This window comes from Echeneis naucrates, chromosome 20 (assembly GCF_900963305.1).
Source record: "Echeneis naucrates chromosome 20, fEcheNa1.1, whole genome shotgun sequence".
In the NCBI taxonomy this organism is placed as follows: domain Eukaryota; kingdom Metazoa; phylum Chordata; class Actinopteri; order Carangiformes; family Echeneidae; genus Echeneis; species Echeneis naucrates.
Genome location: NC_042530.1, coordinates 12,728,622 through 12,755,291, shown reverse-complemented (window position 1 = coordinate 12,755,291; position 26,670 = coordinate 12,728,622). Strand labels below are relative to the sequence as shown.

The 26,670-nt window shown below is 39.8% G+C and overlaps 1 protein-coding gene across 2 annotated transcripts in view; it reads right to left on the bottom strand.

Annotated features, from left to right (window-relative positions):
- The window catches only part of LOC115061158 (collagen alpha-1(XXI) chain), a 50,606-nt gene that overhangs the window by 2,920 nt on the left and 21,016 nt on the right, over positions 1 to 26,670 (bottom strand). The window contains exons 19-29 of one of the 2 annotated variants that reach the window (XM_029529425.1): positions 25,021 to 25,065; positions 17,302 to 17,346; positions 17,163 to 17,207; positions 13,416 to 13,469; positions 10,934 to 10,987; positions 9,157 to 9,228; positions 8,623 to 8,658; positions 6,739 to 6,783; positions 2,703 to 2,735; positions 1,019 to 1,165; positions 692 to 746 (exon numbers count right to left, since the gene is read on the bottom strand). In XM_029529425.1, coding sequence (XP_029385285.1) covers positions 692 to 746; positions 1,019 to 1,165; positions 2,703 to 2,735; positions 6,739 to 6,783; positions 8,623 to 8,658; positions 9,157 to 9,228; positions 10,934 to 10,987; positions 13,416 to 13,469; positions 17,163 to 17,207; positions 17,302 to 17,346; positions 25,021 to 25,065 — 631 coding nt within the window. The remainder of the gene's footprint in view (positions 1 to 691; positions 747 to 1,018; positions 1,166 to 2,702; positions 2,736 to 6,738; positions 6,784 to 8,622; positions 8,659 to 9,156; positions 9,229 to 10,933; positions 10,988 to 13,415; positions 13,470 to 17,162; positions 17,208 to 17,301; positions 17,347 to 25,020; positions 25,066 to 26,670) is intronic. The other variant, XM_029529426.1, reaches the window with a different exon arrangement.

Here is a 26,670-nt window from a genome sequence, read left to right as displayed (position 1 = left end):
TGGAAGGCACAGCCAGAAGGTGCTGAGTAATCCATTATAGTGGAATTAAATTATAATACCTCCCGATTAACTGAGTTTGACCAAATAATCCTCTGGTCTACTCACTCAGTGCTTAGTGCTTAAAGTCAGGGGTTGTTCAGGATTGCAGCTTTCTTAGTGTTTCTCTTGTTAAGTGTCAGTACAAATATTTCTGCATATGACTCTTTCCTCATAATAGGTTTAAAATGAAGAAGTTGCGCACTATGAATCACTGCACACACACACACACACACACACACACACACAAAAAAAAAATCATCCATTTGGTTGATGTCATCTCTCCATTCTTGCATCTGTTTCATCTTTGCAGCACCGGCTAATGCAGTATCAGATTACAAAAACCAAGGAGGCACAGGAGCTAAATGATTTTAGATAAAGGTTAAAAAGGTAGCGTGACATTTTCACAGTTACTGAGTATTTCATTGTTCACATCCACACTCATGTCACTGAAGGTAAATAATGGAAACAGTTATATTTGGATCATTTAATACTATGCCACTTTCTTAGAAAAGGAATAGCCACTTAATAGGTATAGCAGATTAAACAGTTTAAACCCAGTTATGATCAATGGTAAATTGAGGAAAGGTATTCAGACCCCGGCTACCTCTCTCCAGCTCACGGTAAAGTGACATAAAAACAAACAGATACTTACTACGCAGAACATCAGTGCAGATTTTTAAGAGATGTTCGTCTGAGGGAGGCTTGCCCTGCAACACACAAGTATAGTTTTGTTTTTGTTTTTTTTAATTTGAATCCACTGTGGGACAGGAAAAAACAAGCTCAAACTGTGATTGAGTGCGCCCGCAGATTTATAAGATCTCAATGCTGCTCTCTCCGTCTTCACATAGCCCACACACACTGACAGTTGCACCCCCATTACTCCCAAACATAACTTCCCCGATTCCAGACAGAAAATCACTGACTATATCTTTCAGTCCGTTTAAGTTCTCTCCTGCGAAGGAGGAGAAGGTTCACTCACAGGCTTCCCTGGATATCCTGGCTGGCCCGGCTGACCTGGCAACCCATCCTGGCCAGGAAATCCCCTGGGACCAAGAGCACCCAAATGGCCCATGTCGCCTTTCTTTCCTTCCGGTCCCCTGGGGCCCTCGTCGCCTGTCACACCTTTCTGAGGAATCCGAAGGGGGGAAGAGAAAAATATCTCGCATTGCCAGAGAGAAAAGGTGAAACTGGCTTTGGCAGTACCTAACGAAATGATGTCTCATATATAAAGATCATTGGACTATTTCCTCAGCATTGTCCCACGGCTGGGCTTTGATATAGAGAGAGAGTCCATATTCAAGACTTTGGAGAGTTCTGTTGTGTTTTTTTCTCTTGTTAAAGCCAATAATACAAAAGCTAAAATACAAGACATTAATTGTTTATTTGTCTGCTCTATTTCCATGTCGGGCTAACTAGCTGTACGCAAATTCTGTATTAGTACCAAGGCTAAGAATATCTATATCTTTAATGAACTAGGTTACATTCGTTTTTTGGGCAGACTTGTTTACAACTAAAACATCAAGAGTCTTTCCACTGTGTAGAAGCCAGTCTTGGATACTAACCAATTTTGAGACTAACCTCCATGCAGCTCTGCCCTGTTCTTTATTGAATTTTGGGTAATTTCAACCTCAACATCACCAGCCAATATTGGATCAAACCAAGACTAAAACATTTTCCTCCTGTGTTGTGAGAAGTGAAAAATATACTAGATGAAAGCATGAGGCAAGTGTAGTAACTACAAGCTGCCAAACACAGTTACTGCACAACAAAATAATTGTCTGTTTGAAACGTTTGGGTTTGTTTTGTTTGTTTGTTTGGTTGTTTTTTTTTTTTTTTTTTTTATCATACTTGCAATTTACCTCAAGCGGGATGTTAGTTTAATCTACATGGATCAGCTGGTGAGGATACAAGCCGCTTGCCTTTGAAAAGCAGCATTAGCATGCATTTTAGATTAGTATTATGTAGATGTTATATAACAAGTCAGTTTTTTTAACACCATTCTTATTTGTAAGGGGGGAAAAAAAAAAAATACCTTGGTATGAAAGCATAAGTCAGCCTGAGATGGTATTTAATGTTGGTCAGGAACTGCGTTCATTTCAACTGACAAACATCAACATCAGGTTCTGGCTTAGATAGAGATTTCTGTTTTTTGGTAAAGTCTCTGACAGCTCTGGCATCGGTAATCCATTGTGTTAAAATCTTTATAGGATTTTTCGGAAGGTATGGAAGGACTTTGTTTGACGGATAATAGGAATGAAACGCATACACTGTATTCTAATGTGTTGTGCACCTTTACTGTTTTTTTTGTTTTGTTTTGGGGTTTTTTTTTTAATCAGTGATCAAAAGCTCTACGCTCTACACTGCCATTACATGCTAGCATTGAAACACCCGAGCACCAGCTCAACAGAGGGATGCTTCTCTATAAATTGTGATTCAGTAGACAGTACAGTAAGTGTTTGATATTTAGGATGTGTGCGCCTTTAGAAAGGAGTGCTTTTGAGATGTATATTTTTGCCCAGGGGGCCAGATTACCCCAGGCCTGGAGGTATTGGCTCTGTAAGACTTCTATAGCAGCCCATGCAGGCTTGACAGGGCTTCTCAGCGCAGTGCCGAATAAGACAGAATGGATTATATCTAATACCGCAAAGTCTAATTCGACAAACCTCTCCTTTCCTTCCCCTGGGTCCCACTTCACCCTGATGGAAGACAGAGAAAGGAGAGCAAGAAGGGTGGGGTGGAAGAGGAGAAGAGGGAGAAATAGAGAGAGACAGTTAGAAACTTCTGCTTGCATATCAAAGGCTGAGACAGTATGTCAGAGACACTGTCCTCGCTGCTCTGCATTGATGATGCAGAACTACTCTCTTCTTCCTGTCTAAACCAGTGGCTTACAAAACATTTTAGATTGGTTACTGTAATGCATTCTCAAAGAATTTGGGGTTTTTTGTTGTAGGTTTAGTTTTTTTTTTTTGCATACTCGGTATTGTGTGATGAAAAATGCATCTGTTCATCTGTTAGTCCTTAAAAAACTGCGATGCAGTGGTAACACCATTGCTGTGAAGCTTTTTTTTTTGTATAATGAAGTACTGGGACATATATCTGAGGCTTCTGGTGAGCTCTGTTCCCCTTCAAATCCTTCCTGTTTTCTCATACGTGTCCTTCAGGGCACTGATTTCAGCTGTCTCAGAGCTGAAAGACACAAGTTAAGTAGCTTGATCTTTTCTTAAGAAGCTTCATCAAAAGAAACACCAAAACATCACATCCGAGCACATAAACACTGCAACTCGCATCCGCCAGCACCGTATTCAACTCAAACAAGGAGAAATGTGACAGGCTGTCATTCATTGTGAATCGCGCTTCCAAAAAAAAAACAAATGGCAATTCCATTCCTACTCCAAAACGTAAAAGGCATCTCACTGGACAAGTTCAACTTCATGCAAATGGCATGACCAACACAACCAGTTCAGTTTCAAGGAGTCCAAATTCTCCATGATGGGACTTAATAGAGTTGTTGAATAAGTGAATCGTTGCATCAAACAGCCCAGACGCTAATGAAACTGTCACATTTTAGCAGTGGCAACATGAGAAAATGACTGAATATCAACCCTGATTACCAACAGAGTAGGCTGTCATCTTTAGTCCCAACATCCTTCCATCCACCTCCTGTCTCTGTCAGCCATGTTCCTGTACAGCTGCTCTGCCTTTCACGGCTCATTCATACCATTTTATACGGGGGTAAAGGCAGGTTTCAGCCTCACACCTGACAGAATCACATCATCGCCATCATTGCGATGCTAGTCGCACTGATGGTTGAGAACAAGTGCCAGAGAATGACATGCATTTACGTTGACCATAAACAACCATCGTAATTATAGTTAGGTGAAAGTCTGACGAACTACAGAACAGCTAAGTCTAAAAGGGGAGGCTTGGGTAAGAAACTGTGTTCACAGGAAATTACTGACCATTTCCCCTCTCAAACTGACAACTGTCAAGCCCAAACCTTCCACCCCTTGTTTCCTTTTAATTTGAGCTCCCTTCAGTATCCCCTGTCTATGAAGTTACACTGTTATCTTTTCATTTCTCTCAAACTAAGCATCGCATTTGCTGCACCTGAGATGTGTCAGTCATTGCAAGCAACTTTATTGAAACAGAATGCACCCTCTCTCCTCCAGAGCTACAGCGCAGATTTCCCATTCATTTTACCCAGTAGGAATTAGGAAGTCTGTCTGAGGATAAGAATATGTCATGTTCATTTCAGCGGTGACACACAGTCATGAGAGTGAATCACATGGAAGTTGAGCCACTGCAGCGTGTGAAACTTGAGCTGAGAAGTTCAATTGCTTTATCTTCCTCAAGTGTCACAGAGAGGACTACACAATTCTGTACCAGCGTGATGCAATGTGCGTCCTAATGTACTAACACCTACACACATACATAGTTCAAATAGATTCATTGCAAAATCCCTATCTAGAGATGTGGCGATCGATGCCTCTGTAATTGATACCTACTGATCGATTCTTAAACGCTATTCATCTGGTATTGTTCCTATTAAAAAGCATCACTTGAGAAGCTTGGGTGCTGCAAATTGCAGCTCGCACAGCAGTTTATGTCATCCAATTTGTTCATTACCAATTATTGTTGATGACGACGATAATGCTAATGCCAGTATAAGGGTACACAGATAAATCAGCCGTTCTGCTGCTTTCACCTCCTAAAATCTTATTTCATCGTGTTGCCAAGATCAAATCCCTTTTCACTGCCAAGAATTTGAAAATATTTTATTCGTATTTGTGATCCTGTTTTTTTTTTGTTTGTTTTTTTTTCTTACAGCACTAGCAATATTTTTTAATTTTTATCTGCTGAGGTTGGACAAGAACACATTTGTGTTTTTCCTTGTAGTTCCAATGTTTTCATGAATATTGCTATCACTGTAACATCAATGACATCAACTGTTAGTTATGATGGTTATAATAATAAAAATATTGTGATTTTTAGGAAATTTGTTCACTCGCCTCAGGGCCAAGGCTTGAAGCACCTTAGGAGGAAAAAACGCCATTTACAAGGCTCAATGTGTTACAGCTAGTTTGTTTAGTCTCAATAAAAAAAGAATGTGCACAAACACCAATCAATTGGCTGTTAACCTCCCCTATCTGACATGCAGGTGAGAACCTGCCGCACCACGTCTGCCAGAAGAGGCCATTTTCGCAGAAGACGTTTTGACACATCATCTTTTTCACAAAAACCTGAGGTTTGAAGTTATTTCTAACATTTTTCTCACTGTCCCTGTTGTTGGCGTTAGATGTCACGCTGTTTTAACTGCTAGCATGCAATGATTTTTTTCAATACGTTTCGGCAATTAAACACCCAGCCGTTGGCTACTGTCAGGTCTGTTGAAGCCATGAGCCATCCGAGCACATCTTGTCTGTTCAGCTAACCCTAACCCTAACCCTAACACATTTTGTTTATCTAGTACCTGTGGCCTCTTTTGTGGAGCAGATTTCACCCTAGTAAACAAACAAACAAAAAAAAAAAAGTGACTATTGCGACACGACAGCTTCCTCCATGGTCATTAAATTATGCGTTATTAGTTAACGGTACAGTTTTCTGGGTATTCATTGGCTTTACCTTTGTGAGGAAGTCCACCGTTCATAATAGTAATTCTGGTGAAATGAATCCATTTTGTTTTATTTACTGGTGTAACTGTAGACCTCCTTCCTCTCTCTGACTCACCAACCTGCCTTCAGATTTGTTTGCCTACTGTGACTCCCTTGAAGTTGCCAAAGCCTTAACCTCTAAGGTGGCCATTGATTTTCAGTTAAATGTCAATAATGAGCGTCTTCATTGGAACCTTCTTTGCTTTTTCTAAGAATCCAAATTGTGACACTGCCATCCTCATATGGGTGTGAGGTTGAGTCAAAACAGTGGAGCCTCCCGAACAGCCCTCCAAAACAGATCAGCTCAGCTCAGACATTTACCTCTTTCTGAGTCCATGATGAAAGTTTGCTTTTTTAGACTATATCTTATATGATTTTATGATTTTTTTTATTGCTGTCTGGAGCTTCTGTTTGATTTATTCTCTTATTTTTATTTTGTCTCTCTCTTTAATCTGTTTTCTCTTTTATTTTATCTAGCGCTACACTGCTCTTCGCCTGTACTGTTTTCTATTTAGACTTTTATTGCATTTTTATGTGTTCTTATATGCTGCCTGAATTTAATCGTGTAAAGCACCTTGTAAAGTCACTTTCAGAGTGGTGTCATATTAGTTAGTGACGAGTTAATTATTATATTTATTTTATGGTAACGCTTTTACTATTACTTGCATTAGAGGATTTATCCTATTAACTATAGACACAACTTGATATACAGTATTATATAAATTCTAGGACGAGTCTGATTATGTTTTATCAGTTTTTGAATTTAATTCAAAACCTGCAGCATCTTCTGTACCCTATTTCTAATCTGAACCCCTGTTAAAACCTTATGGAACAAAGGAGCTACAACCCTAAATTAGCTTCTTGTAAATGAGGACTGGCCGACATATAGTTCCTCCTCCTCATGCCCTTGTTGGGATGTTTGTATCTTGTGATGACACACATACTCACAAACACACATGTGCTGTAAACCCCTTTTCTGGGGCTGTTCAACCTTTCTTCCTGTAAGCTTTGCTGCCACCCAATGGAAGCAGAATGACCCTACACTCACCGGCACACCAGCAGCCCCCACATCTCCATCACCACCTTTCTCCCCCTGCAGAGACACAATACATCATGATTAGTTGCAGGCTTGCGCAAGTTTGTTTATGTACATGTTTGCATGTGTCTGTGTGTTTATGCGTGTGTATTTAGGAGGGGCCCAACTATTTTGTGTGGTTTGAGCAGGGTTTAGCCTTCAAATTTTCACTTGCGATGGGAAATGCTTCATGTCAAAAATGGGTCTCCGTGAATACAATTAGACATGGATGCATCCACATGTGTGTATGTGCGTGCAAGGGTGAAACTGAATGTGTGCAACATGCATGTGTCAATGTACTAATGTGCGCGTGCTAGTGTGTGCCGATCCATGTCTTCATTCATTGTGTGTGAGCAGAGAAAAGGTCATGATTACCACCAGCAGCCAATAAGAGAAACCCGACAGGAATTGGCTCACAGTGACCTTAACAAACCTGACTTTTTATCTTGTGTGTGGCTTTCCAACTGCATCCCGCAGCACTGTAAGACACTGATCTTCTTTCTCTGCCTCCTTTGGGCCCTCACACTGTTTTCCATTAGTGCATGTACCAGGGAGCGACTGATTCAGGGCATTCATCACATGCTTTGATTGTTCGCTTTGTGATTGATGCTGTGTTCACAATGGTGGAAGTAGAGCAGCTGATGTAAATCAGTGTAACATAACACTTTTCAATTTGTCCCCCCCCCAAAAAAAAAAAAAAAAAAAAAACAATATTGCTGAATCAATTGAATATATAATTGGTTATGTATCATCAAATTATTTAAAGAAGTTTCCTATTCTAATCAATGGTTAGAAAGTTAGCCTGAGAACAATCCTATGGCAGATTGTTTTTGTAATAGTTATTCATAACTCAGTGAAGGACAATCCTTCTCAGATCAGTGGAAGTGAAATCCCATAATTGATTTAATTAAATCAGCTAATCTTTTATCATTGAGTCTGTGTAATTAGGTTTTTCATCAAGAAGCACTTTGTAACTGTGATGTGTTTTGAAATGTTATAAAAGATCATTTCATTTCAAATTTCAACAAAATAATTTCTTTCTTAATTAGATGACATTTGCGTGATGGAGGCTCGTGCCTATTTACATTTGTGACTCGGTTGACTGCCATTGTTTTCATCAATGATGAAGACTGAACAATTCTCATGACAAATCTACTTCAGCTGCTCAGCCGTAACTCTATATTTCTTTGTAATGGATCATCACTGAGCCTGGTCTGAATGTGGCGACTAGGCATATAGAACAGTAATAACTGTAATCCTTTGGCCAGCACGCATGAGTTATCACACATGAAACTTAAAACCATTACAAATGGAAAAATAAAGATGGATATCAAGCATAACAAGCTGCACTTGTCAGTGGAACTGAACGGTGGCTGACTAAATTAATTTTCTTGAAAGAGTGAAAATATCCAGCTCAGGACATTGTTTGTCAGACCGGTTCGCACCACACAGCCAAAATTAATGTTGTAGCTCAATGAAGTTCAAAATAACGAACAGAAATCTAATATTTTGTTGTCATTACTATACAGTAATGTTGAGTTAACTACATCGTAGTGGAGGTGATTTTTTTGTCATCAGCCCATACTTCTGATAGGACATTAAAGCTGTGGACTCTTCTCTAGAGTTTTGAAAGGAGATTTCAATTGAGATCTCATCAACTTGTCTTTGTCTTGTCTGTTTTATTAATTAATAACAAAGCTGTGCCCTAACACGTCTCCAGTGAAAAAGGAGTATGATTTGTTTTTACTAAAATTAATGCAAAAGTTAACAAGGCTACAGGTTTTAAACAAGAACATTTTTGAGAAGGATTGGTCCAGCAGAATTTTTAAGGAAAATTTGGTTTTTAAGGAAAAATACCTGATTTCCTTTGGAGCCAGCTTCACCTCTCTCCCCCTAAAAGAACAACACTGAACATTAAAAGTTGTCTGACAGCATGATATCTTAACAGAATAATGCTGATTGTGGAATGGAAACTTGATAAATAGAATCAGCATGTCATATTGACACTGTACTCTATAAAAAAAAAAAAAAACATTGACACGTTAAACAGGCCGGTCTGGATTAGATTGTTTGTATTGTATTTGTATCTGGGCATGCTGCTTTTGATGTGCGAAGGACAGTCTTCAGCATCATTAAAATTAATCATGTCATCTAAGCAAAAATTAATAATTCATTGACAAGTATGTATACAGTTAAGCTGTCAACATTTCCACAGTGCAACATGTAAATCATCTAAACCTCTGACAAGTGAAGCAATAAATCATTCATGAAGTGGAGCTTGTGCAGCCAAAAATAGAATTCATTTAGTGAAAACAAAATGGTGCAAGTCATTCATTTTTACTTTTCTGCTGGGTGCTGTCATCTGCATTGATTCCTTCTACGTCTTCTTACCTTGTGACCTTTGAATCCCGGCAGCCCCATGCCTCCTGGCAGCCCTGGAAAACCCGGCTCCCCTGTTGAGCCCTTGAAAGGTGAAAGGTTATTGAACTCTGGAAACTCAATGAATTGGAAGAAAATGATTAAAGAAAAGATGAGAAGAAGCAGCATTTCTGAATTCATTTACACTAGATGGTACCCATCTGGAGAATCTTTTTCTTCCAGATGAATAAAGTGAAATATTTACAAAGTGGTCCAAAGTATGAATGTGATCAGTTTTGGGGTGTGCATGTGTGCTGTCACTAGCAATTCATTCCCCTGGAATAATTTCCCAGGCTGCTGAAGTGAAAAAGAAAGAAAAGCTCTTAGCTTGTAATCAAGGCTCAATAAATATGGTTTATAAATATTCTCTTCTTTTTAAAACAGTTCGAGTGACATCAGCTTTGAAGAATGGCACATTCAAATAACTAAGGTCACCTGTAATTAAAAAGCACAATGACGACTCAGAGCCTTATTTAACATCACAATGGTTGACATTTCTGGACGTAATTTCTCAGAAACATGTCGCTTAACAAACCAGTGGCCTTAAAAGTGTAAGCCGTTGCTCATGTGAAGGATTCACACTGCAGGACAGTGAGAGAAAAAGTGGCTGTCAGGATGGGAGGAAAGGGACAGAGAATCCGTGCTCCCACCCTGAGCTATCGGGGGAGTCAGGAGTGCCCTCACTAATCTCGCCACCATGTTGAATTCTTCAAATACCTTTATGTAGATGGCAGTGCGGAGTAGAGACGAGGGAATGCGTTTGTGCAAATAATTAATGTACATCCTATTGTGAGTGTGGGTGGAGACCCAACTCCTTCTCATATATCTGTTCTGGGACCAGTGTCTCTGAAGAAAACGTGTCACTGTATTGTTCAATGCTCTGATTTTGTTTACCTGTTCCCTTTTTTACGTTATACAATTAGGTCAACTATATAGCCAACATTCGCACGAACAGCCATTTACGCACCAACATTTTTACATTTACTAGAGATAGTCATATCATGATCAGCATTGCTTTTTCAGAGAAGACTGGACTCTGTAGTGACTTGATATCAAGAAGTAACAAAATAGGCCAATGAGGGTGGCGCAACCTGCTTAGCATGCTAAATTCAAAAAGAAGAGAAAGAAAAAAACAAACACTGGTATGTATCGTTGATGCTAACATTGGCTATACCAACACTTCTAAGCAGTTCCTTTGATATGAACAGCAGACCGTGTATCCCCCGCATATTCTATACTGATGGTGGAACGCGTTAAATGAGACGATCGTCATTGTGTTTCTGCCCCAAATTTGACCTTTTTTCACATTAACTTAGGTCATATTATTTTTTTATTGTTCACACGTGGTTTTTTAAGAACTATTTAAGTGTTCGTGCCACATCGCTCTGTATTTCTGTGTCGGGTGCTGCCCTGGATAATTGACAAGACACCAGGATGTTGTGATTATATTTTTGACTCCTTAATTATTACACAGATGTCATTGTGTTAATTAGCTGCAATGACCTTTTCCCTTCAATCTGTCCCAGTTTGCTGTTACTATTGTTCAACTTTGACATCACATAACAACTACCCATTAACCAGATGCACAGCAACACTGGTTATGGTGAAAATCTCTTTAAACATCTAAAGTGAGATTAAAAAGAAAACACCAGGGCAGAAGAATCGACCGAGTTAAAGCAGATAACAAAGACAGTGAAAAGGAGGTTGGATAGGAAAGGAAGAAACGTCTGTAGTCGTCTGCTCTGCTCACCTTCTCTCCTGGCGGGCCAAGAGTACCTGCAACCCCTGGATCTCCACACTTTCCCTAAATAAATCACACACACACAAACACACCGCATTAGTCTGGCAGCACTTGTGAAAGCCCTCCACTGGCAACAGAGGGCTTGAATCGAATCTTTAACAAGTCTTGAGGTTATATTTTACAATCAGAGAGAACCACGCGCAGGTCATTGAGGCCATATCAGAGTGAAGTTCCTATTTGCATTCATATAGTTACAGCACACTGTGCACACAGATGTGGAGTGAAGAGGAATATAAATCACACTATGCAATGATTAATCATTATCCTCTCCACCAGTCACATTATTGGGCTTCTTCCTGTTATTCAGCCATTCTCATCACAAAATACACTTGAAGATCAGCCAGGCCATATTTCGATCCCCATTTCTATTTTGCACACACAATGCATGCGATAAAGCCCATTTCAGGCCGTAAGCAAAATAATATAATAAACAGGAAAGTGCTTTTTGTCAGTAACTTCTAGGATGTTTCACATCATTTTAAATAGCCTAGAGGAGTCTTATCCACAAAATATCAATGTCAGTGAAGCAGATGGGCAGCTTTAAGAGATTTTATCAATCGTATAACTGCATAATTGGTTTTGTTGGGTTATCATTACTAACACATCACTGTTTAAACTTTATTTCAATGTGATTGTCAGAAAAGACGCAGATCATCCCTATTTACATACCTTTGGTTAGCATGTATAGTAACACTGATATGGATGTAAACCATTCAAATAGCTGTCAGATAAATGTAGAGCAGTAAAAAGTATGAATGTAAACATTTCCCAGTGAACTGTAGGGGAGGGAAAATATAGAGTAGCACAAAAAATTCTCAAGTAAACAATGTAAAATAAAAGTATTTATTTAACTATTGACACAGCTTTTGCTGACTTTAAGACTGTTTGCTTGTGTTACTGTGAATCTGTATTACTGCACATTGCAGATTACATTTCATTTATATAGTCATTTACATTTTTGCAGAAGTAGGGGTTTTGTGTAATCGCCACTGCTGGCCACCATGGCTGCTTTTTAACAAAAGTTACATTTTCCCCTTTTATGATAATATCATTGCAGTAGCTATCAACCTCAAGGTGATGAATGAGGGTAAAAAGTCAGCAGGATGATATGCAGTGGTGAGTGCCAAGAGAAGAGGCCAACTCTTATAAGACTATACAACAATTGAAATCCGGTTTCAAGAATTAAAGCTAATTGCCATATTTGTTGGTAAAAATGCAGGTATGCTGCAAGTTGGCAAGTGTAGAAAGCGAATATGAACTGTGTGGACTGTTTGCTAAATGTCTAAGTCGGTCATGTGTAAATGGGGTCTGGTTTGTCTAGTTATTCTGCAGAAAGATATTTGTTCATAATTTAATCAAGGTAGCGCCAGTGGACCTTTTGTGTGTTACAGTGTTTGTTGTGTGCAATTAGCCACAGATGGAAAACACAGCCTTCAGACTTCGGTGGGGATTTAATCAGCTGATGGGGAATTTTCCATACAAGTGTGAAACCAGGTGTGGATACAACAGATTGGTGAAAATCGCCCAAGAGTCTTTAGCTGGGCTCAAAAGGCTTCGCTGGCGCATTTAAGTCGCATTTAAAACCAGCAGTTTACATTCCAAATGTCAGGTTTAATTCAAGTCGTATGTCTATTTGTAAGTCTTCATTTATGTTCGCTGCTTATTTACTGACTGATGAAATCGCCAAATGATCAAGAACGGCGCTGCTGAAAAACAGGCCCCGTCCTCATTCTCAGCACTATGTCAAGCAGCCAATTTTCACCTTCATATGCATGAAATTCCCATCTTCCACCCTCCTGCCTCTCCTTACATCTTTGTGCTCTGCATGCTGTGCTGAGGATACAAATTCCAGAGGGACAGTAAATGTGCATTTCAAGGTCAGGCAAACATGAATCTGTCCTTGTGCCCCTCGTGCCAGTCTTTGAGAAGACGGAAGCAGAACCCCTTGAAAAGGCGCTCGGCTGATTTTACATATAAAGGTCAGTTTAATGTCATTTGTGCAGCTTAGAGTCTCTGGTGCTTTGATTAAAACCAGTCTTGGTTTAAAATGTCCCTTGCGTCTTTACAGAAGACCATGGAGTACCCCTTCACTGTTTAACATTGCCTGCCTGATTTGTAAATACTGTAACACCTCGGCGTGCATGAATGTCTGAGAAGAATGAAACCTAAACAAATTCTTTAAATGAGAGAAATGGATACACATAGTCTCAATGAGAAATATCCTTGGCAGGATGGCATTTATCGCCTCTACAGAAACACCTACGATTTGACTAAAAACATGTTGACTCCCTCAGAATACAGTTTTCTCCATGGGAACATCAAGAGAAAAGGCTGGGAGGGTACAGCATTATAACAGGCTGAAAATAGCCGAGCAGTTGGGGAGAAGCAGACCATTAGCATAATAACTAATTATAACGTTCAACGCACAGACCTTGGGACCATCTTGGCCGATCTCGCCGGGCGGCCCCTGGGGCCCCTGGATTCCCTGGACAGAAAGAGATATTGGAGGGGAGTAGAAGCGGGAACCAGGGGGTGGAGAGGGAGGGGATGTGAGGGAGAGGGAGAATGAGATGAAAGAGACAGACAGCGCTTTGGGCTGAATGTGACAGAGTGCATGACGGCTTGGTCAGGAGGCACTGAGGGAGAAATGAGATGGCTCAGGTCCACACACACACACACACACACACACACACACACACACACACACACACACACACGCACGCACACAAACTCAAACACATCCAAATTTGCACACTTACAAACACAGAGTGCTTTTGCATATTCAACAAACCATTCTGCTATATCAAGAGCCCAGCTTGAAGCCTTGTGTTAACCACTTTATCTTCCCACACGCCTTCACAACGGAAAGAAAACACAAATAAATCTGCCAACATGTAATCAGTCCAAAGGGGAGACGCTGCTCATATGAGCCTTTTTAAAAAAGAAAATCGAAAACAGAAAAGCTAAAAGCTCCAAGTCGGTGAGGTTTTATATCACTGTTGAAATTTGTTGATTCAATCTCTGCAAGGCTTCTAAAATGAATACCAATGGACCTAAAATATAAACATCTAATATCATGAATATCTGTTACCATAATGTCAAGGGGGGGCCGGGTGGGGGGGTGCAAAATAGCACCTGCATACTGAGTATAAATGAAGCAATACAGCTACAATGTTTCAGCGTTGTCTTCATCGCATATTGGAATGTGACCAAGAAGGTAATCTAAGTTTAGTGTGAGGCATGGTGTGTCACATTTGGCTGTCTGTGGCTGAGCTAATCAAGCATGCTCACAGATTTACCACTTGAGATTCTTAGCAGTTTTAAAAACATTTGGACCTTTTGGAGGAAGAGAAAAGAACAGGCTTTAGAATTCAATACAATTAGCTATCTAGCTAATTAAGCTAAAATGACACCAGTCAGCTCTGTGAGTTGATTGAGAATGACTTTAACAGTTTTGTCATTTTAAAACAAGTCTAGTGGGAACAACAAAAAGGGCTTGATGACAACATTAAATGGCATCAAGCTTAAAGACCGAGGCCAAACATCCCAGTCAGCATCTTGACGGGTTGATGAGCCATGTAGATGAGGAAATAAAGACACACTTTTCTTCTTGTTCTGCAGTTTGGAACAAGTTTGTTTGTTATGCTCTCTTGAGTATCATCTCTGGGGTTACTGCCAACCCTGTGATCATTGTGACTGGGGCTTTTTTAAAATTACCTGTAGCCCCAAACATTATTTTGGTATTTTATATGCTTGTTGTGTTTGGAAACAACTCATAAAGGCATTAGTGTGGATGAACACATTATTTAATCCCTTCCACACGGGTTTCTTATTCTATTGTTTGATTAAAAAAAAAAAAAAAAAAAAAAAAAATTAAAAATTGTTTCTCTAATCTTGACTTGGAACACTTGACTAAATAATTAATAATAGTATTCATCATATTCTATTATAGCAATTAATGTGTATATTTTGCCATAAATGATGGTTAAAAAATTTACTGAAGCAACACTAGCAGGTCTACCGATGGAAGCTACAGCTATAAATCTGTTTTTGGAAGGCTTTACATAATCAATAAATGCGATTGATTACGCTAGTCTAAGTCTAAATTCCTTTGTCCAAACAGTGAAACTGTTGTAAAATGTAAATCTAATGTTTGTCAAGCCTTGAGGTTTCCATGATTCAAGCAGACCTCTGCAAATGAAAATGTATCTTCATGCAGAATTTTATATGCATACAATTCAAAGAAAATCCTCAACACGCAAACCAGCGGTGGTAACTTTGGATCGATGTTGCTGAAATCAACTGGCAGTTATTGTGACTTCTATGTATATTTATTATCACACAAATGTATGTGGTTGCCTAGATACAAGGGGTGGCTCGTACTACAGCCTCCTAACTCTGTGTGTGTGTGTGTGTGTGTGTGTGTGTGTGTGTGTGTGCACTGCGGGATACATTCATACCAGTTCCTCTTTCTACTGCCGGGAATAGAAAGAAACTAAATGAAGAAGATGGCTGTGGCTGTGGAAAAGTGACATCTGTGCACTTGGATGCGGGCAGTAACCGACACCAGCTTTTACCGGCTCTTATCTTTTATTAATAAAGTGTTGCGTGGCGTAGAGGAAGTGTGAGCCAAATGCAGAGCAAAAATAACGACAAAGCTGGAATTTGAAATGAAGGATCTACTTCATCCAAGTGTGTTGGATAAGGATATGGAGACGTTTTGTGTTTTATTTATGAATTTATAAACATGTTCATACATGAATCTGAAGTGCAAATTTGTGTGTGAAACTCTTAAATGTCCTGACATCTTCTTCTCACTTCTATGTCTGCACTATCTCTTTTGACCACAAGAGGGGAGCAAAGCTATGACTAAACATTCACTGATCAGATTGCCACAAATCCTCAACTGCGTGTGCCTGTGTGTGTGTGTATGTGTGTGTCTGTGATTGGGAGGATTTGGGTGGGGGAGGGGGGGGGTGATGCACACCCACCTCACTCATTGGACTTTGGCTCAAGGTTAACAACCACTCACCACCTTTATAGCACAGCTAAATAAATCAAATGGACTCATATGGCGCTCAGGCCAAATTAATGTTGTCATTATGATCCCACTGCAGAGACAGTAATGCAAGAGCAGTTTTATGTGTGGACTTCTTGTCTGGAAGATTATACTGCATGGCTCTAAGACAAATGTGACAAAGGATAGACCTTGGCACATACGTTTTTCTCACAATTTTGAATGCCACATTTCCGACCCACTGCAGTCCCTGCCATTGCTAGCCACTGATGGCCAGGGAAGGCTAAAGAGAGACACGTGTTATCTCTTTGTTGCCAGCTGCTTCTTTTTACCTGCCTGCAAAGGACGAAAAAGACAAAAGGACAAAAGTGTTTGATTCTCCCAGTGGGCACACAACTGATTGCGGGATTAAGTTGTAGACAGGCAGCATGGCGGCATAGTGGTTAGCACTGTTGCCCCACAATAAGAAGGTTGCGGGTTCAGATCCCTGTGTCTGTGTGGGTTTCCTCCCAGCATCCAAAGACGACATGTTTGGGTTAATTGGTCAGGTCTGAATGTGAGTGTGTGTGGTTGTTGTTCTCTGTACGTTGGCCCTGTGATGGACCCCGCCCTCTGGAATTGGCCCAGAAATGGATAAGCAGTAGATGAATGAATGAATAAGTTGTGTAAGCATATAAATATGTGTGGCAGACAAACTTTTACCCACCACTGAAAAGGCTCCCTGATAACCCAGCATGATGAAGTGCAGCAACAATAAATAAATAAATAAACATGATCAGTTGTGTTTACTGAAATAATATGAAGTACCGGCACAAAGTCTCTCTAGTTGTTTAAGCTTAATGCGTGCTGGATTGGCTTCCAGCTGGTCATTGCCAATAAAATTATCGATCTATTTGGGAAGATGCCACACAAAAAATGAAAAATTGCCTCCAGCAGAGCTTCACTAGTTATGTCCAGGCTACTAGTGTACATCCATAAGAGTCCCTCGTGACACAAAAACACTCGAGATATACAAATGTCCTTCCTATTATAGCTGAAGTTTGTTATGTGAGGATTCATCTCTCCTCCATGTAAACCTCACATCAACTCTTACAAATACTTACAAAGATAATACAATAGTCATATTATCATCTTGGAGTAATTTGAAAAAGCCAGAGTTACCTTTATCCCAGGAAGTCCCTGTGGCCCGGGCAAGCCCGTCTCCCCCTAAAAAGGAATTCAAGAATGCAGAATATAAACTTTTGCAGGTTTGATTTTGAGTCACTAACACCGACAAGTTACTTCAAGGTCAGATTTTTACCCGAGGTCCTTTTGAGCCCACTTTGCCAGCAGGTCCTGGGATACCCTGTGGGAACAGAAAGATGAAATTATATACTGTTGATTTAAAATTTCTCTAACCCTAACCCTTTCAGCTACATTTCTTTATGTATTTACCTTTTTTTAATTTTAGAAACATATAACGTTCTATTTTGATCTTTTCAATGCATTGTCATATGATACCAAAATTCTGCAATATGTGAGATTTGCAGCATTTAGGGCTTACTATATTTCAGCAGAATAATCAGCTCAGTATGATCCTGCTTCCAGGACAACAACAAGACATGCATTTGAAAGCCTTTAAAACAGCTTGAGCTGTCTCGCAAATTACGCTGCCGTAATAATTCTGCTGGCTGCTTTGTGATCGCAGCATTTCTGAAATGTGAATGATTCCTCCTCTCATCATAATTAACATCACAGCATGACAGTGGGATGAGTAAATAAATACGGTCAATTATACAAGTTACTCAGAGAAGCTAAAGTTATGAGGTGATGGAATGAATGTAAGAGATTGTGTGTCTGCGTGTGAGAGGGCGATGGTGAGAAGGACAGAGAGACAAATGAGATGCAGCAGGAGAGCAGAGGAGGTAAGGCTTCTCAGTCACAGCATTTCCTCAAAACTCTCTGTCTGATTGTTATGCACCTTTATTCAGAGACGGTCTCGTCCCCGATTGCATCTCTGCCCATTAGCATCGCAGAGTCATTTTTCAACTTTAAATCCAAGATACTACGACATCAACCTTTGGCACAGACTCTTAACTCTCTGATCGCATTGCCAACATTTTATAATATTGTCAGATGCAGGTACTGACCCCACATTCTGCGTGAACATTATTTATTTGTCCCTGTGCTCGTGTGTGTTTATGCCTACATCATCATTTTGGAACTTTGCTGTGGGAGAGATAGGATTCCATTAACCACTCAAGGCTACTTGATGTAGGGCTTTTGACCACATCACAAAGGCTTCATCACCAGGTTTCTCCATGTAGGACGTCTCACCAATGTTGGCCCTGAGAATTTAGCTCGACAGCTCATTCTTGTTTTAAAGGAAAAAAGCAGCTTCCAAGTCAGTTCCATCTTAAGGTCCATTTACTCACCTCACTTTGCTAATGAAATCTCCGAAGAAGAGTATTGAATGGACACTTTGCAAACTGCTGTTACTTCAAGAATGAGTGTTAAACCCGAAATATGGTTAAGTTTGGTGCAGTGTGTATCTCTGATGAGCTGAAACTGTTTGAGCTTCAGCACTGTTTTACACACGTGACTAAGGGTCCCATTTAAAACATTTGGATACACACTCTATCACACTCCATTCTTGCACGATTATGCTTGCAAATGTGATATGGAGCAGATAAATTCCCATCCCTGCAACCCTGTCACTTAAAAATTGCATCCCTTTACAACAAAAGTGCAACATCAAATAGATAATTATGTTTTGTCTTGTAATGTTTTCTATGGACCTGATGAGCATAAACTTCTGTCACCACCGTTGTTTTTATGATTATGTTCAGTCACTCACACTTGGTTAAAGTTAGGGAAAGACTGGTCTGTTTTTATACAGGAAAAGTTCACAGTTACATGCATTTACAAAAAACCACCATTGAGCCTTGAAGTGCTTTTGTTGCTGCTGTAGCATTGGTTTTATAGAAATCTAATTTCAACTACATCGTTCCCTGGGGAAACATGAAATGACTTTGTTGTGGTGGTTTGAAAATTAGTTTGTTTTTTGTTTTTTTTTACGTCAATACCTCCCCATTAGACTCTGTGATTGGTAAAGCTGCTCTGATCATTGATGTCATATCAATAGTCGTCAAATAAGTCATGTGAAACAAACGAAAGTCGCCAAATCATCACAAGCACCTCTGGACTCTGCTGTCCCTGTCAGCTCTGCAAAGTCCTTTAAAAGACATCCAGCTAATTGTTCTGGTTTTACAGCCCGCAACTTTACTGCTATGGTTCAGTGTCACTTCACACTCCATCACATCCGCTTCCAGTTGTAGCAGGCAGCTGCTTTCAGTGAGCAGCTCCGACTAGCTCGCTGTTCACTGAAAGCTTGGCATCAAGCAGGAAGCGGACAAAGTTGCTCGCTATTTATTTCAACAAACAATGTTGTTGGAGACTACAACAGACCGAAATGAGAGTGAATATTGCACTTAATAATCTGAAATGAATGCTCTTTCAATAGTATTGTTTGCTAATATGTTAGTCATATTTAGTTAATCAATATGGTTCTCATAATGCACCACCCTCAACTGCCTAAAAATCAATTCATACAAATTAAAGGATGTTACCCTACTTTGAGAATATATACAGTCTAGTGAATGGACAAGTGTGTGTCTCCTCCCTCTAATGGAAGCTTTCCAAAGGTAGGCACGCTGAAAACAAAATCCAGATCACTGTGTTTTTACAAGGCTGCTTCTGCTGCAGTAAACACGTTTAAAAACAGTTATGTCCTTTAACTTTAATTTTATTTGATCCTAGATTCAATTTTCGATTTTCTTATTTATTCTTTCTCCAGGGGGGCTCCGTGCATTTGTCACAACAATCTGGAAATTGTCACCTAAACCTGGCAGATGGTTACTCTAACTTTATCAGTATGTCGGGGGTTGCATTAGGCGGTGTCTTGGCATGTCATGCATTATCTGTCAGATTTAAACTTGGGGTTTTCGAGTGGTTAAAGGCTTAGGGATGGCAGCTTTAGTGAAGCATCAATGTTGTACTTGTTATGCAAACACAAATGGATCATACTGGAGGATCAAAGTACTTTAGATTCAGACTTTGTGAACCTGCACTGATGATTCCACTCCAGATAAGTTTGCTTTGTGTGTCTTTATGTGTGATAAAGTAAACTTGGAATGCGTAATCCATGGGGTTTGGAATAAATCGGCTGCAGCTGGGTGTCAGCAGGTGTCTGACATGGTGGCTTTACTTTGGTAACAACACCAGGGCTGGCATCTTGTTTACTCTCCTGTTGTCCTCTTTTATCTGCAAGCGGCCAAGTCAATTTTACATTTCACTGTTAGATCAAACAGGTAGATCCTAATTTGATTTAAATGGTTTGACAGGTGGACTAAAAGTGAGATTACACTTACAAGAAATATGAGACACATCAGACCTTCCGGTAAAAAATGATATTGCTGATAAGGGTGATAACAAATATTTGACTTTTCAAAAATTCCCAAACACATTAGGAAAGAAGCGGGCCCTGCATCGGAAAAGTCATTTTGCTCATCCATCTCTCAGCAGCGTACCCGCAAGTCTCTGAACAGATGAGGATACATGATCTGTCTTTAGCAGATCGACACATCATCATACCTTTAACCTGAGGTGAGCAGAGGACAGAGCAGAGAGCAGGGCGAGATGACAGATGAACAGAGAGCGCAGACAGCAACAAAGACTGATAAATGCTTTGACTCACATATTTTAGCCCGAACCCCAGCTGGGAACCAGTTCAGGATGGTCAGAACATATGGACTGTCAGAACTATTGACACTTTGCTGTTTGTGTTCAAGTTTGTCTCCACGCATGTTTTAAAATGTGTATCATAGATTTCACAAAAGAACTCCAGTAAAAACAATAAGAAATGAATAAAAAAAACTAGGGCTCACAACTAAATACACTCACTGAGAAATCTGGGCCGGGTCTTGTGCGGCACATTGCCAGCTCGACGTTGTCAGTTCAAATATCAGTGTCTATCAATATGATACGCAGAGGAAACATCTGAGGTACTGAGCCACACAAATGAACCTCAGTCACACCCAGAGTCAGGAGAGTGTTGTGAGCACAACTGTCAGATAACAGACACACCAGCACGGTTAATGTAGTTTGTGTGTATCACTGGTTAACTTGTTACTGGAAGCGGTCGACAGCGTTGGTGATTATTACAGTGCAGACACTTATCCTCCACATTCTCTGAATTATTTTGTTGACTGATTATGACATATAAATCTCTGGCAGTCATTTCATTATGATATTTCTTGTATCCAGTGAGAAAACTCTTATGGGCATGTCAACAAGATTGAATTAATGAAGCATAATTAGTTTTTAATTTTGTTTACAGAACCACCGAACGATACTGTATTCATTATGAGCAAAACAAAGTGCATTACATGGTTATCTTGTGTCAGGACTTGGATTGTTCAGATGAGCTCATTCCATGAAGCAGCTTCTGATCATTCACTAAAAAAAGATGCCAACTGTGTTACATTTTTGCTACTAATGTTTGTCGAACTTGCATTTTTTTTGGTTTGAGGAATATTTTTACAAGACAGCACAGCCCCTGAAAGTTTTTCCACTGCATTATGTTTTATCTTTGGTATAAGACATGTGATGGATTTAAAAGGAAATTCCTGCTTGCAGCTGTTCCACGCAGCCACTTTCTCTTTCGGTCAAATTCAGAGGCAAGGTTTTGAAATGGCTCATTTAAAAAAAAAATCACAGTTTTTTTTGCAAGGCTGTTGAATATTTACTACAATGGTGGGGGTGTGTGCAAATTTAGCATAACCCATTGAGTCACAATAGTCACATTTACAGGGGAAATGAAGCAGAGCTTTCCTTTAAATTAAGTACAAACATCTGCTCAGACTGCTATGAATGTTTCACATGAAATTCTGAGTGTGTATGTATTTTTTGTCTAACGTTCACAGTGATACACCTCGAGCTAGATTGGAAGTTCAATAATTAATGATTATACATTTCAGACAATATGTTCAACCCAGAGTAAAAATAGAGTAAAGGAACCATTACTCCTTACTCTTGACGAAGCGTTGCCATTTTGTGTCAATTTCCTCAAAATACTCCACAATGACAAACCAAATACAGGTTTTTGGAATGTACATATGTTCGGCTTAAATGATTGCAGTAACCCATTTGTTGTGTTCATAGGCTTTGTTGTTTCACTCAATCAAAGCTGTGATGCATCTAATTTCCATCTGGGTTTTTTTTTAGATTCATCGACAACTTTGCTTAATTGAATTGCTCAAGCATGAAAGGCGCACAACGGTTTTTATAAAATCTCACAGTCGGTGGTGTATGTCAGCGCAACCCACATGAAATTATGTGGTTTTTCAAGGACACGCTAGTGGAGATTTATTTTATTTTTTTTTTTAATTCTGCTGTGATTAATGACACTAACAATGCTTGTGATGAAGCTATGCACTAGCTTTACACAGCCTGTCAGACTCACTGTGTAGAAAGTGAGTGAACAACCAAAAAAAAAATTATTGTGAGTATTTAAAAGTATGTGGTTTAAAAAGTTTTAGAATTTTGTGCGATCAGCGTCAATATGTTTATTTGTTAAGTCATGGAATATGATGCGGAAGAAAGTGACCTTTTAGGTTTTAGGTGACAGTTCCCCACTGTGTGTATGAATGTAACCACACTCTAACCATTACCTCGTGAATAGCATCACTGAGGTCAAAAAAAAGAAATGGCAGCATCATGGTGTGGGAAGTTTCCTGCATTTAGTCAGAATAGATAGATAGATGGCATCTATGGAAGTCTTGGATTGACGCAGCCATTGTTCAGACCTGAACCTGAAGGTAGCATCTCTAAAGGGACCCGAAAATGACCCCAAGCAACCTTAATGACCGTTAATGATTCTCACATTTTTAAAGGAAAGGCGTGTAAGCTCAAATCAGACTTGAGGCAGCAATTACAGCCAAACCAATTACTACTTGTATTGTGTGGACTGGAGAGAAAACTTGCCTAACCGGAGTGGATAAAAACTTCAGAAAATGTCCCGGGTGCACATTTTGACAGAACATTCCACTGAAAGCATATAAAATATTTTGAGAAGACTTCATGGGGCAGGCAAACTTTCTTCTAACCTAAATTCATCCTATGCATGAATTGTTTGCCTGTTTGTGTTTAAACACCCTGCAATGAACATGCAGACAGGTTTTTTGTTTTTTTGCTTTTGCAGACTTACAAGGCAATTATAGCGGGGATAGTGAAGCATAGTAAAACAATTTCAATGATAAAAGCTGTATTCATAGTTGTTGTCTCGCAGCGCTGATTAAAAAAGGAGGGTTTTGTTTTGGGATGCAGTGGGAAGCAGTTCCACACGCAATATTGTCGCCCACTGTGGACTGACAAAGACAGATATCCAAGACCCAGCAAGTGCGTGTGTCTGCGTGTGCGCAAATGATGCAAGTGTGCATTGCTGTGTGTGTTTTTGCCTTCAATAGAGGGTGTGTGGTTGTGGGGTGTGACAGCAATGAGCCTACCACCCTGACTCTTGCAGACATAGAATTTAAAAGTGTTAAAGACACAAAGCTGGGTTAACGTTCATTTTAGACCATTAAAGCTGTGTTAGACCTGAAATGACAAATGCCAACTTAAACATAAACATGTGTTGATCTTTTCACTGCTATTTCATTTTGTACTAATGCATTTCTGGACGGTGTTTTCTTGTTTCGACTTGATCTCCTGCCAGTTGCATTCACAGATGAGATCTGCGTGGCACGGCAGACATAAAGTGTGACTACTAGCATGACAGTGGCTAGACCAGGGATCACAGTCGAATCTTTTCAGCCTCCATACAGTAGGTTTCACAGCTCTGTATTAATGCCAACACGCAGTAAATTATGAACTCAGTATAGCCGTGTGAACATAATTCGTAGCCTGTATAGAAGAAAAATAACATTTAGCTTAGTGGTTGGTTTCTCCTCGAGCAATTTGCTATAGATTTTTTTTTTTTTTTTAAATGCTCACTATCAAAGCAGCAGAGGCCAAGACACTTTGACTGTTACTCACTGATCAAGAGCAAATACAAAATGAAAGAGATTTTATAAGTTGCCTTTAATTAGATCCTGCATGGCGAGCTCCCACACATTTCAGTTGCCATATGTACTGTTTGTAAAACATGTTTTTTTTGTTATTAAAATGTCGACTCCCCGGCCGGGCTGAGATAACCCTGATGACATCTTCCAGGTCATTTTCTTAGATTTGGTAAGAAGCCCGCGTAGAGCCACAGGTGAAAATTTCGGACCTCAGTAACCCAGTAAATTAACTGTGGCAGAAGTGTTTTTTTAAAACATTAAAACACTGGGGGATAATCAAATGTATCACTTCTGGAAAATGATGTCAAACATTTTTCAATCGAGCGTAATAGAATTTCTTGCATCTCCACAGAGAGAGGAGAGAAATATAAAGAGAAACAGTTTGGATATCACCTTGTAGAAATCAGTTTTGTTTGTTTGTGTGGTTTATTATGCTTGCATTTTGTTGTGCAGTAACTTTACTAGCGCACCGCACTGCATAAAAGCAGCAATGAATCTGAGCTCTCGTGTTTGTGTCCTGATTATTGTTCCCTCCAAATCTTTATGTGACCACTTAAAAACTAGTTGCCTGTTATATCCACAGAATGCTGAGTTAACAGGAATTGTGTCATCTCCATCTCTGCATTCATCAGCAGCATAGACTCAGTTGAGCTCTCATAAATATACATAATGTATCATAACAATAATAATACATCCATCAAAGTTCTGGTGACTTTAGTTTCTGTGTATTCTTGTTTTGGCTTTAATGCAAAATCGAAAAAGCCTTTTCATAACGGACATGCTCACACTACAAAATCACTTCATGCAGCTTCCTGTAATGGACAGATAGAAAGATAGAGCTTTATTGATCCCCAAGGGGAAATTCACAGAATAATACACAACTGTAATACACAACTCAAGTATAAGCAGTCTCAACTTACCCGCAGACCCTGAGCACCGGCAGATCCAGGATCTCCCTTCTGTCCCTGAAGGAACAACAGGCATGTCAGTACTTTTCACTTTCTAAGTGGCACTGAATAAGATCCTGATGTTCCACAGGATAGTATCTGGCTTTTAGATTGTCTTCGCAGTCAGATATTTCAGATATGTCAGATAGCATCGCTGAAGAGAGCATAAGATCAGGAGAATATGCAGTGGATCTTCTTACAGCGTGTACTCCAGCACCATATAGTAAAGGCTCGTCCTAACCGTTGGCCTGGGTTTGAGTCTGACCTGTTTGCAACCCCTATCCCAATGTGAAAAATGTCCCCCCCCCCAAAAAAAAAAAAAAAAAAAAAAAGTCACTCCCAGGCGAAGACATGAGGCGTAAACCTATTAATGTTAAATCTCTGACCGGCTGCCTATAACCTGAGGGCAAAGCTTGACCCCGGCAAATGCAGCTGAATTTCTCCAAATTTGAATGCGTGTAAAGGGAAAGCTTGGATTGAGAGCTGGGACGTAGTGTCTCTGGTTGTGATACATCACTGACGCATGGGCAGCTTGTGGTAGGGTGAGTCCTGTGGTCAGCAACCCTGCAGCTTGTTAAAATAAAAATGCACAGCACCAAAGAAACCCTTTCTAAGCCACAACACAATATGGAAATAAAATTTAAACCATCTGAGAAACCTCTATATCCAGCTTAACTATGATTGTTGAATGTATTGCAGTGCAAGTGGTATGTTTGTAGGTTGCACCACTGGAATACACTGGCACTGGTAATAACCATGTGAAACAAACTATAAAGCGCGTGTATAAAGCTCCTGACTGTTCGTATATCAAGTCACAGGACGCTCCCAGCTGATTATTTTAACGTCAAACATTTTGCTATTGCCCCTTTACATCATATTTTTGCCTTCCGTGGAGTCCGCAGCTCTCAGAACAACTCCATTGGTTTCGACTGAGGCTGTAAATATTCTAAATGTGCTATAAGACACAATTCTACCAAAAGTCCTGCTGACACACTTGATGATACATTCGTTACTGACGTTAACAGTAGCTTCAGGTATCAGGCTCCATTCAGGTCTGTAGAGGCTCAGCTTGCAGTGTCAACTGTATTCAGAGGTGCCCTGATCTTTTAGCCATTTTTCATGGTCCTGAGTTGTTGCCTTCTTGTCAACAAGACGTACTGTACACTACGCTTTCCCTGTTCTGGTTCGGAGCATGCCTTAAGGTGTTTAGGCTGGTCCCGGACGCCTCGCCCAGGTGTTCACTTACTCAAACATGATGACAAATGTGTTTTCTCATTCCGCTCAAAGCTTTCATGGGTCTAAATGGAGCTTTTAGTCTGAAGAGGAAAAGAACCAATTTCATGAGAACACGTTCGTTATACAATGACCAACGTAGCTAAAGAACATTTAAACCACCTTTCATGTGTTGATTCTCTCTCCTGTCACCACCTCTAAAAAGAGCCCGGTCTAAGGCTCTGTTCAGTCAATGGCAGAGCCGCTAGCATGGCTGGACACATCTGTTCGTGTTAGGATCTGAATTATTTCAATGATGTCATTAGCTTGTCTATTTACTGAAATATGAAAATTAAAAATGTTTAAAGGGTGAAAAGAAAGTAATTGAGTCTGCATGGCCCTAAAATGTGT